This window comes from Nipponia nippon, unplaced genomic scaffold (genome assembly GCF_047370975.1).
Source record: "Nipponia nippon isolate SJK-2023a ecotype South Korea unplaced genomic scaffold, ASM4737097v1 scaffold_9, whole genome shotgun sequence".
NCBI lineage: Eukaryota > Metazoa > Chordata > Aves > Pelecaniformes > Threskiornithidae > Nipponia > Nipponia nippon.
In genome coordinates, this window is record NW_028262413.1 from 16,525,151 (window position 1) to 16,537,635 (window position 12,485).

The 12,485-nt window shown below is 36.3% G+C and overlaps 1 protein-coding gene across 5 annotated transcripts in view; it reads right to left on the reverse strand.

Moving 5' to 3' along the window:
- Positions 1-12,485, reverse strand: part of CACNA1D (calcium voltage-gated channel subunit alpha1 D) — a 212,219-nt gene that overhangs the window by 40,941 nt on the left and 158,793 nt on the right. For 4 of the 5 annotated variants that reach the window (XM_087742999.1, XM_087742997.1, XM_087743001.1 and 1 more), the window contains 4 exons: positions 3,675-3,713; positions 3,129-3,257; positions 2,335-2,400; positions 522-613 (listed from right to left, as the gene is read on the reverse strand). In XM_087742999.1, the coding sequence (XP_087599125.1) occupies positions 522-613; positions 2,335-2,400; positions 3,129-3,257; positions 3,675-3,713 (326 nt within the window). The remainder of the gene's footprint in view (positions 1-521; positions 614-2,334; positions 2,401-3,128; positions 3,258-3,674; positions 3,714-12,485) is intronic. The other variant, XM_087743000.1, reaches the window with a different exon arrangement.

The window sequence follows — 12,485 nt, forward strand, 5'->3', positions numbered from 1 at the left end:
CCGTAATCCCCCTACATCAAGATTTAGCTACCTTCACCATCAGTAAGTTTTGCCTACTGCTCATCTAGTATTTCCTTTCTGCAAATTACACCCTCTATTTCTTGTCATCTCTTCGGCAAATGTAAAGAAGAGTTTATTTCTTTATGTTTGCAACAACCTTTCATTTTTTCAAACTGTCATGCTAGCTGTGCTTCTAAAAGAATATATTAAGGGCAGTCTTTTTCACCTTTCCCAACACCTACACAGTGATACCAGGGCTGACTATGTTTGGGCTCTACCTGAAGACAATTACTGCATAAATGAGATGTTTCACAGTAGCTGTAATGAGTTTAGGTCTGTATCACTTGATTAGAACCCTGCTGTGCCAATGGACACTCAGCATACAGCCATATGTGCTTGTTATGCTAAACGGCTTCTCACTTGCAAACACATTTTGAACAAATCCATGGTACAAGAGCTACAGACATTTTTCATAGATCAATGAAATGGGATGCATTAAGTCAGAGTTAAGGTTTACTCACCTGAAGAGAAGCAGCACAGCTTGGGGGAAAGTCTGAAAATTGTTGTTTCTGTTTATTTGATTATTGTCCCTCATGGCCACTTTTCCAAATACCTACAAATAAAACAGGATTTTGACTTTCATCCTAGTGACCTATACTGTTAGAAGCTGTAGGCCTTGCAGTCTAAACTTGCTTCAGTATGTATGAAAAACACTTTCAAAAATACACTTTCTTTACTGTCTTTAGTTTTTCCTGATAATGATGTAAATGCAGTAAACTTATCACATGTATAAGATTATTCTTAATTATTTAATTTTGCATCAATAAACCATTATAATACTGATACATATTCCTGTATTTCAGGTGAGAAAATATTATTTGTTTTAAACTAGCATCTAGAGTCCTTTATTGATATTAAAGCCCTACTGTGCTAAATACTGTACGTACTTGTAGTAAGAAATAATTGCTGTTCTGAAAACCTTGAATCTAAATAGAGTAAGAGAGATGCAAAGACGGAAACCAAAGCACAGAGAGTCTGAGCATCCTGTCTCAGCCAGAGATGGAAATTAGTTCTGTTCCTCAAAATTAAACTGTAATTCCTTGGCCACAAGACCATTCTTTTTCCCCAATATAATACATTTATATCCTCTTACAATACAGTGAAAGCTGTTACTTAATTCAGAGAGATTAACACCACGACACTCTGTATACATGCTGCTGGACTGTAAGGGCATTAAGTTGCTTTTGGATAAATGACAGAAGGAATCTGGAAACAAAACCACTCTCCACAGCATATTTCTTCTATTCATCCCATTTAATTAGGACCTCCCTTTGTGTTGATTTGAAGAACGTTACGACTTTGAAAACAAAAGAAAACATTTGTAAAATTTTACAGAATGCAGAGCTATCCTAAGGCCTGCCCCTAAGACAGGGGTAAAAAAAAAGGAAAAAATTCAGGATACCTAACAGGAACTTCTGGCAAAGCATTGATGGTCACCCAGCCATGCTCCTCAGGCACCTCCTTAGGCAAGCTCTAGATCTCACGTGTGGCCCAGAGACTACCACGCAACTTAAACTGCACTCCCAATCACAGCTCCATGCTCAGCGCCTTTATCTGCTGCTTTCCTGCAGTCTGTGTAGTCCCCTCTCAAACAGCTCTCTCATCCTCACACTAGAAATGGCCCAGTAGTATGAATTTTAGGGACAGTTTCCTGACCGGTTTCTCCTACCTAGCTGTCTCTAGGTACTAAGACTGGAGAACCTGTTCTGCCCACACAGCACTGCTGCTGGTGTGAGGAGTGGCACCTTCACCCCAACAGCACATTTTCACATTTTAAGTTACCAAAATCCTTTCTAGGCTTGTACATCTTGTACCTATATCCTACTCTTGATTAACCACAGGCTCAGCTGTGCCTAGATCCTTAGCTAGATTATTTTCCTAGTTCTATTCTTTTCATATGGGAAAGATTATAAAAAAAAAAAAAAGCTGGAGTTCTAATGCCTGATTCCCCAAACAAGTCTACAGTAAAAAAAAAGCCATGCATTCTTTCATACATTCATGCATAGGAATAAACTTCACAGTACATGGAAGAGGAGTGGCTCCTTTCAGCAAACCAAGATATTACCAGCTCACACCAAGCTCTTCTCTTGCATCTTTTTGAATTTTCTGACTACCAAAATCATAGCCAAAAAAAGATTTTTACATTACTCTGAAAGCTTTGCCTTATATATAGCACTACTATCAATGGAATGTTTCAATAAGCACCTTAGTAAATAAGCCTCAGAGTAGCCAACACTGTACTTTTGTTTAATGCTAAAAAAATTCCATAATTACCTGCATTCCAATGACAGCATAGATGAAGAACAGCATGGCTATCAGAAGGGCAACGTAAGGCAGAGCCTAGAAACGGGACAGGTGCATTGTCTTTTAATAATTTCACACCATAATTTCAATTGCCATTTACAAAAAAAATTTCTCTGCACAACACAGGCTTTTCCAAGTTTTTCTTCCTATGCAAGTGCTTAAAATGTTATTACCTGTCACTCTGAATATTCTGCTGCATACAATCAACACAAGCTTCATTGTATTTTAAATTATTTCTGCCAACAAGGAAGGGGAAGAATCACCTTTAGCTGTTTTTAATTTTATTTTCTTTACTGATTCTGACAACACAAAGATATTTCCTCCTATACAGTTATAGAGTTCCATTAACTTCACATTCATCAGAGTTTTCAGGAGCAAGGATTCAAATACCTATTTGTTACATTCATGGAATCAGTTTTATATTTAAAAAATAGATTAAATTCCACTTTTGTAGTCATCTAATAAAACATGTGGAAGTATGAGACCTGTGTGTGTCAAACCTATCCTATCCATTTTAGATATACCACATATTTTTTTATGAAGTACCGTAGAAATCTCACGGTAAAAGCCAATATTAAATGACAAAGAATGACCCTTGGACTCACTGAAGTAACTGGTGAAGTTTATTTTGGCGTTAGTATGCAAATATATATAAATATGTCATTACTGATAGCATGAATTTCGAAAGAAATGTTTTTTGCTTAATAAAATTTGGTGTATAAATTGTTGTAATTATAAAGCACATTTAAATAAATTTTTCTAACCTGAAATGACTTAATAAATGTCCACAGTAAAGTTCTGATTCCTTCTCCTCTGCTAAGCAGCTTCACCAACCTCATCACCCGGAAGAGACGGAAAAAAGTGATGGAGATTCTAGCGCTGTCTTCAGAGTTCTGAAGAGCATCATGGAGAAGTCAAACCAAATACAAACTCAAACATGCAACACTTCCAGAAAAACAACATCAAATGTGAAGGTGGAAGAGGTAAGATTTGAAAATGTATCCTGAGGGCCTTTTCACCTTGACAAGCATGATATGAAAGGAAAAATTACATGCTAAAAACACAGGACCTGTAGAAATGCTTCACACATCACATGCATTTCCAAGTTTTCTGGTTTGTTAATAAGGATCATATCAGGTTTGTTTGTAGTAGACTTCAATAGTACATTGACAATGAACGCAAACCACTGCATAACACCTTTATAGTACGACAGTTATGAAAAATACAGATAAAATTGGTGGAAAAAGACATGGTAAAAAGAATAAACTCAAGTAGAGGTAAAACCACTGGGGTCAGTTTACTAATCTTACCCCAGACTCATCAGTTGTGACTGTTTCAGTTGGCTTTGGCTTTAAGAAATTAAGAACATTAAATATTAAAATCAAATAGAAGATGAAAAAAATCAGCTTAACCATAAACAGAAGGAAGGACATTTTTCATTTCTAAATGTAAATTAACATCTTTCAACTCGATATACTTTCTGAACAAAACATTAATATCCTTATTAAAACCTTCCCTTTAGCATTTCATGTTGGCTGACTCATACTAAAACATTGTTCGCGGACTCATAGTAAAAATCTGCTAGTATAAAACATGTTTAAAAGACTCAGTGGAAAGTAAATACAAAATAAAATATCTGCTCCTATGTAAGCCAAACAAAATTAGCCATCAACTTCCACAGGTTGTATGAAATCGTAGCAGTAAGCCTAACTGAAACTCAAGAGCAAAGCTTTGGGGTCAAACTAGCCTTTCAAGGTCCCTTTTCTGCTCTGCTCTTTTTGAAGATTAATTACTCCATCACTGGAATCTAACCATATTCAAGTAATTGTGTTTTATGTCACATCAGGAGCTCCCTTAAAGCAAAGTAATACACTTGAGTTAACTCACTCACTGATGAACATTGGGTTTTGCAGTGCTTAACAAGGACAGATTTTCACTCTGCCAAAGTGATAGACAAACACTTTTAGCACAATGACACGAAGGCTAACCCTCCCACACAGGTGCAAATGAGAAGGCAATACTTGTACTCTCTCAGCACCTACAAAGTAGTCATAATTTGATGTAACAAGCTCAGGCATGGAGAAAGGCCTTCAGGATTTGATTGACCCTTTTGGAACAGATCTGTCCAGCCCTCAGGAGCTACACGGAGAAGAGAGGCACACACCAACTTCTTGTTCACAGAGCCAAATTCTATGTCCTGTGAAGAAGAAACTCACTTCTCTCCTTATAATGTCTCTGTCTGTCTTTGGAGAAACTGTCTCGATAGCCTAAATGGTCAGACACTTAGCAAAGCAGCTAGCAAAGCTTAAAGGACCAACTGTCTATGCTTGTCTGTGCACTGATGGATTCACAGCAGTGAATTCTTTCTCTCCAAAATTGAATGGAAATGTCTTTAAAAACTTTATAGCACTAGAATAAATGGGATTCTGGACGTTAGATCCAAGTGATGGGTCTTACTCTCTTGCCTAAAATATCCTCCTGTTGAAAGGGGCACCTTTCAACAATTATTGTCACATATAGCTGCAATAACCACCATGCCTCCCCAGTGCTGCTTCCAACACATTGTGGATGCATCAGACACACTCTCAATGCCATGCTTCACTGAGTATAATCTCAAGTATTGCTGTTACCCAAGATAAAGCCTGGGGAGAAGGAAGGGAAAAGAGAGGAGCCGATTCTGCTGAAAATACTGGCAGTATATTATACAAACATACTACAGTAAAAAAACAAGAATAGGTAGTACTTTGTTAAAGTTAGATCATTAGTGGTATTTATTAAATTGTAATTGTTTTGTCTGTTACTTTTTTGCAAAACATATATAAAGGTATCACAAGGCAAAAATGAGGTAGAAATAACCGTTCAACTATGTGCAATCTACATATGTATAAATTACTATCCTGCCAGGATATGAGTATTTTCTGAAACAGAGATTTTTAAAACTGTTTAAGGGATTATTACTAAATTGATGCATTAACATTAACATTAACCAAAACTCAGATCTCCTCATTAGACTTCAGTAAGCAGAGTATTTGTAAAATCAGCTGTAACATCTAAGCTTTGTAAGCACTTATATAAAATACACAAAAAAATGCTGCCAATGAAAGACAGTTGCTGTACTAGAAATTCCCTGCATATTTCAACAATTTGAAATAAAACCATCAAAATATATATTAAGGAGAAATTCATAATCACAAACATCATAAATACCAAAACATCACAAAACATGGAAACAACCTTGCAAAGCTGTCTGCCTACATCAGTCACAAACCTGTACTAGTGTACACAGACCCCCATTGCTATTACAGAAAAAAATTCCTTTTTATCTGAAACTTTTAAAGAAATTGCAGACAAAGCCTGAAACTTCGTATTAATCTCTGGTGACTGACTCATGCTGAGCTTGATACTGTCTGAATCAGTGAGTGAATTACTTAACTAGCTTTCAATATTCTGTATCATCAAAAATTAAATGAGGTATTTGACAGACACAGGAGATTAAATTACAGTATCATCACAAATTGACACTAAAAAAAATGAAGTAAAATGCTGGGGTTTGAATTTGGGAGTTTTTCCTGCTAGGTTTTACAGGAGAAGGACTGGGGCCCAAATAAGCTACAAACAGTATTAGGATAGCAATATGTAATGGGATAGATAAGAACAGAACAAGGATACTTTAGTCCTACAGATTTTTATTTAATTGCTTTCCAAAAGAAAAAAATAATGAGTATGCATTATGATTTGGTTATGAAAAAAACCCTCACAAAAGGAAAAGTCAGTAAAAACCCCTTTTTCTATATATAACTATCTTAATAATTACTTAATTCTCACTTTTGAAAATGCAGCCAGAGATCAGATTACCAAACCTATGTGAACAGTTCTACTGCAGGTGCTCAGGAACGATGACTGCAAAATCCTTCAACTTTTTTTTTTTGTCTGAAGGGCACTGAACGTGTTTGTGTATGCATATTTGTGTATGCACGGGACTGTGTAACGCACACTCCTCTCATAAATCACTCTTTCTCAGCTTCTTTGTGCTAAGCAGTCCCTAATTGCCTCTTTGTGATGGCTGATCTGCTGCTGTTGGGAAATGTTAGGATGCCATACGCAAGAGATTATAAATTATGGACACTGGAAAAAGCAGGCTAGGAATGAAAAAGGAAAACACCCTGCTCACAAAACGTAAATTGTACAAAAATACCAGGGTGGAGATTGAGGCTAGAAACAAACAATGAAAATGAACTCCTGATACTAAAAGATTTTTTTTCTACTGGAGCTGAAAATATTCAACTGCTGCCCATCACTGGCCAAGTGTTTTGGGTACTGACATTTTAAAGTGAGTGTATCTAATTTTTTACCCTCTCTGGCATTTCCCTCTGATAATACAGCAGCTTGGTTTATATTATGAATAATAATTATAATGAAGGTAATAGAGTGATATACCACAAAGAAAACATTATTCTTACTTATTTATAAAGGAAATGCTCATCTAAGAGACAAAGTTAGTTAATGTTTATGTATGTCCATCCAGCATGAAGAAATACTAAGAGCTGGGACAGTAAGATTAAGGAAGGTATCAAAATCTTCAGTAACAATAACACACAGACTGGCAATAACAGAGAACATCTGCTTCCTACAGATGAGGAAAAAAACATATACTACCCAAACACATAATCTTATTTGCAACTTCAGTAATATTACTTGACATGTACACACGTAAATAGGTGGCATATTATGTGTACATATAGGGAAAGTATTAGAATAGCCTTGAACCTGACAAGGGGGCAGGTTGAGCAGAGAGTGTCTCTTTGGAAAACAGTTGCTGACAAGAACGCAAATAAAAATATTTCCTGTGGTCAGGCAATCTACCAACAATCTCCTCTTTCCCCTCACCTTCCATCAATCATTCCAATACTATTCGTGTCCCAAATGCTTGGGGACTGGCCGGTCTGGCTGGTCATTATCATGATTTTTTGTCCCCCGTGGGACTACGTGATTCCTAAGACAACAGATGTCCTTTCTGGGATCACTGCTACAAGTCTGGTAATGGGCACAGCTAGAATAAATGGACAGCTTCTGCTTTCCCTGCTTGGCTAACAGATGCACTGTAATGAGGTAAATGAGGACAGCGACTGGCTTAATTATTCTACCTTTTCTGTCAGCCACGTACCAGCTACACTGAGAGCCTAGTTCAGCAAAGCGCTTCATAACTATGTAATTTTAAGCCAATTCTTAAATACTTCAAATAGGCAGTAACTTTTTTTTTTTCTTAATCAAGGTTCAACACAGCAGCTTTCTTCCCCAAACAATCCAAACCCTCAAAAAAGATTAACCAACAATCAACCTAAATTTCTGCCTCACCGACTAAAATGTTTGCAATCTGCTGCCAATTTTGGTCAAGTATTTACTGCTGCTTATGAAAAATTTAGCACATTTCCTAAACAGTAACTCCTCATTACACTCTTCATATTGCAACAAAAGTTCCAAATAAACATCCTAACTGAAAAAAGCTTCAATGTCAAAACTGTGAACAGTGTGAAACAGATTGCATCATGCATTCGAAGCAAACTGTAGCTCTGTGTTTAAGAAAAAATAAACGTGGTAAAAATCAGTGGATATTAGTATATGGTGTTGGTCAAATGCTTCTTTTTTACAGATTGTGCCAAAGGGTATGAGAGTATGCCAAAACAAATGAACACATAATGATGTAATCATGATTACAAATATAGAAGGAAACATCTGAATGACAAATACATATGATGACAATAACATATACAGGAAAGCATTCAGGTTGCCAAAATATCTTCAGAAATGTGTAGTGTATGCATGTATGTATATACATATACAATTTGTTCAGAGAATAATTATTGGAATTCAAATGTGCTAGCAAGTCATTTTCTTCATAGTCTTATCAGTGTGTGCTGGTTTTGGCTGGGATAGAGTTAATTTTCTTCATAGTAGCTGGTATGGGGCTATGTTTTGGATTTGTGCTGAAAACAGTGTTGATAACACAGGGATGTTTTCATTATTGCTGAGCAGCGCTTACACAGAGTCAAGGCCTTTTCTGCTTCTCACACCACCCCGCCAGTGAGTAGGCTGGGGGTGCACAAGAAGTTGAGAGGGGACACAGCTGGGACAGCTGACCCCAACTCACCAAAGGGATATCCCACACCATATGACGTCACGCTCAGTATATAAAGAATTCCTTGTTTTGCTTTGTTTGTGCACACAGCTTTTGCTTTATCTATTAAACTGTCTTTACCTCATGAGTTTTCTCAGTTTTACTCTTCTGATTCTCTCCCCCATCCCACCGGGGGGGGGGGGGGGGGGTGAGCGAGCGGCTGGGTGGGGCTTAGTTGCCAGCTGGGGTTAAACCACACACAGCACTCTCTGTATTCCCTGCTACATATGAACAAAATGCCCATATACATAATTTAGTAAAAATTTTGTATCAATGTGAAGAACCCCCGAGTTGAGAAAAGAAGTATCTTTTCCCTTGTAAAAGATGTATTTAAAACTCTAAGTTCATAACTAACATGTTGATGGCATAGGGTACTATGATAACTAATAAATATTGTTGTGCAATAAAGTAACTAAATTATTAATATTAACACCTTCATGAAAGCAGCTCAGAAATTTACTTCTATTTCCAAATTAAATACTGCAACACAGTATAGATTTCATATTGCAATAAGACTTCATACTAACAAAAGCAAAGCCATATGAGAATGTATTTTTCTGACCCATCCTTAAGCCTAAAGAGGTACCTTTGCAAAAGTCTACAAAATGTATTAACAGTATTCAAAAATATCAATTACTAGCAACAAAACGTAAGTTCTAACATATGATACTGATGCATGAAGTGGGATTCAAACTGAATTGCAGTGCTTTTGTTCAAAACTGGAATCCAGAATCTCTTACAGGAGGTAGATATGAAGTTTTAATCTACTCCTCCACACAAGCCAGATCAGCTGTCCCACCAGTCACTAGGTGAGTGGGCAGCTATACAAAAATAAGCACTAGCCCTGCCAGCACACACTCCACTAGCAGTCTAGCAAACGAAAAGAGCATCCCACTGTTTGCAAGTCAACATTATGCACTGCATAGTGCTGAAATGGTAATAATGGTGCTCCTTCTTGCCAAATGGCAGAACACCCAATTCTGGTTTTGTGAGACGCTTTTTTGATGTATGACATTGCTACTAACCACTGTTAGTTGTTGCAGCAGTGTAAGCATTGAATAAGCCTCACATGTTTACAGTGGTGATTCAAGACAAATAGGTTTTCCTGAGGGGCTCAGGAGGAAGATATCAATGCTGTTCCTTTAAGCCTTATTTCAGCAAAGAACTTGAATTTTACTTCAAGCATAAAATTAGCACCATAAGGACTGCATTAAACATTTGCACAAAAGAAGAGGAAAGTGAACTCTCTATTATTTTCTCGACATTTTGGCAGCACATGAATGGTAAAAGAAACTTAAATAAAAAAAATGTGAATTAAAACCTTCATAACTACTACTGTTAACAATGTGATCATGCCTCTAAGTCATCCAGTGCTGGTCATCCAAATGGTTTCTGAGCTGACTAATAAGATAATTTCTATACAGTCAGGCCAGATTGAAACTTGTCTGTTATTTGCATTTAAGAACTTACTCATTTATTCAGAATTTATTTATCTCTCATTGTCTTAAGTTATATATGTCCATCTCCTAAAATGGACTGACCACATCTCGTGTCTCACAATCACTACTCTGCTTTTTTAATTGAAAAGGAACCATTTTTATGACCAGACAAGATCTTGCGTGTCATGTGAAACTTTTTGAAAACAAAAGGTTACAAAACCCAAAGTAATTATATAGGTTTTAGTAGTGGTTTTAATTTTTTTATTGCTATACCATATATATATTTACTTATATATACTTGCCTCTAAAAATTTCTAAAAATAAAATGAACATGAAAACCAATTAGGTTCATAAAAGAAGAACTGGTTAAAGGAAGGGATATTAAATGACAGAGTAAAATAACAAAACAATCATAGAAAATAGCATATTGCCAAAATATATGTTGCTCTGAGGTGGTTCATTTCTGGAGTTGGTCACTGATCCAGTCCTTGAGGATGCTAAGCAGTCCTGTAAATTGCTGAACGCATTAATCACTGATTTCCACAGGCACCAAAAATATTCAAAACACACTAATTTCCTGGATTATATGTGAATGGGAGGCTACTGGATCAGAAGAATCAGCCTCAGGGCACCATATACATTATTATAATATGTTAAAAAACATAAGAAAAGGAACAACAAAATAAAGAGATGACATTTCCAGAATTTAATACTGAAATCAAGGTGATATATAACTAGAAAGTCCAACCCACTCTCTTGAAAAAAATGGGTCAGATACAAACATGTTATATACTAGAAGAAGTTGCTGGCCTTTGGAATTAGCCTAAATGTACACAGCTAGACTAACAGAATGACGCTGAGTTGTTTCCACAGCATGAAGCAATTATATATGCAAACCTATAAAAATGTTTAGTCATCATTTTACGTATTCACATTCTTTCAAGTCTTCTTTTACATTGATCAATTAAGATGGCTGTACTCGTGCAGTTACAACTGCAACAAGACCTGATTTTACGTTAATGCTAGCAATTTACACTGTTTCAGATTACCCTTCAAACAAGGCTGAGCTTCCTCAATTTAAGAATTTTCTATATTGGGAGTTTTCACAGGTGCCATGTCAATCGTGCTTGAAATTCCATTGAAAACAAAGTCTTGTTAGCATCTTAGCAGAGCTGTAGATTTCCCAGGATCACGGTCAGTGTTAGATAAAAGGTACAGGTGGAATGGCACAATTCAGAATGTGGAAAAATATTAAGAAAAAGATTCTAAAATACTGAATTTGGATTATAGAAATTTACACAAAACTAATGAAGTAGGAATAGTTCAGTAGAATCAAAACAATAAAAGTAATAAAAATCCAAGAAATTTCCCTGGACACTCTGCCATAATCACTTTCATGTTGAAAATGGGAAATCAAGCTCAGAAATTTATTGAAACTGTAATACATTAATGACTTGCACAAACAAAGCACAAGAAAGTGGAAAAGACCAGAAATAGACAATACTTAGTACACAGCCTGCTGTGCAGTACTAGAAGACATCAAAGATGAGCCTTCTTTCTCTAGTGAGTATAGCATGAGAAAATAAGAAATGACAGTGCTAGTTCTTGACTGTGGCGTGTACTTTTCCTGAAGATCACTTCTTGATCTCCAGAATATTTTCAAGACAGCTGTGTGAATTACTAAAATGACAGTGTTCTTCACAGCTGAAAGCTCAGCAGTGATCAGTTACAAGTAATGCTGTCAAATTAACACTGTCCATACAGTGTTAAATACAGGGTTAAATACAGGGACATCTTCTGTAGTCATGGAAGTACATTTGAGCTATTTTTAAATCTCTTCACAATCAAGTACGTTTTTCAGTTATTATGGAAATCTATTCTAAATGATTGGTCTTTTTATGCTCCTCAGACACTATGCTCATCTACACCAGTACTACTGTGAATGGAAATAGTGGGTAAATTGTAAATACTTGAGCTGAAAGTCTAAATCCAAACTTCTCTGGAAAAAAAACCTAAAAACAAACAAACAAACAAACCCTAAAAACAAATTAGAGGCAGCTTTTAAAAATCTGCTCCATGAACTGTAATTATACTTTGAGAAATGTCTCAATGGGACAGTGCAGTTCTGTGCCGACTGACTCTCCCTGTCAGCTCAGGTTCCTTCAGTACACAGACAGAAAGATCCATCACCTGCTCAGAACTGAGCAAAATCAGTCTGAAATCTAAGGGTCAGGCTAAGGTCCTTCTGCTCCCACGTTATCACATCAGTCCTCCGTTGTTCTGTCCAGTAATGCAGTCACTTGTGAGATTCTCACAGTTTAACATAAAATCAGGAAGGAATTTTAAGGTGAATCAGCCTTAAAATTATTTTGATTGTGTTTACTCTTTGAGATGGCAGTGTAGAATTTGCAGCTTTAGAAAGAAATTTGAAGTCTTTAATGAGGGCTAATAGAGTCTGTGTATGCTTGAAGATATTCTGCCATCTTAAAAAAAAGATAAAAATACAT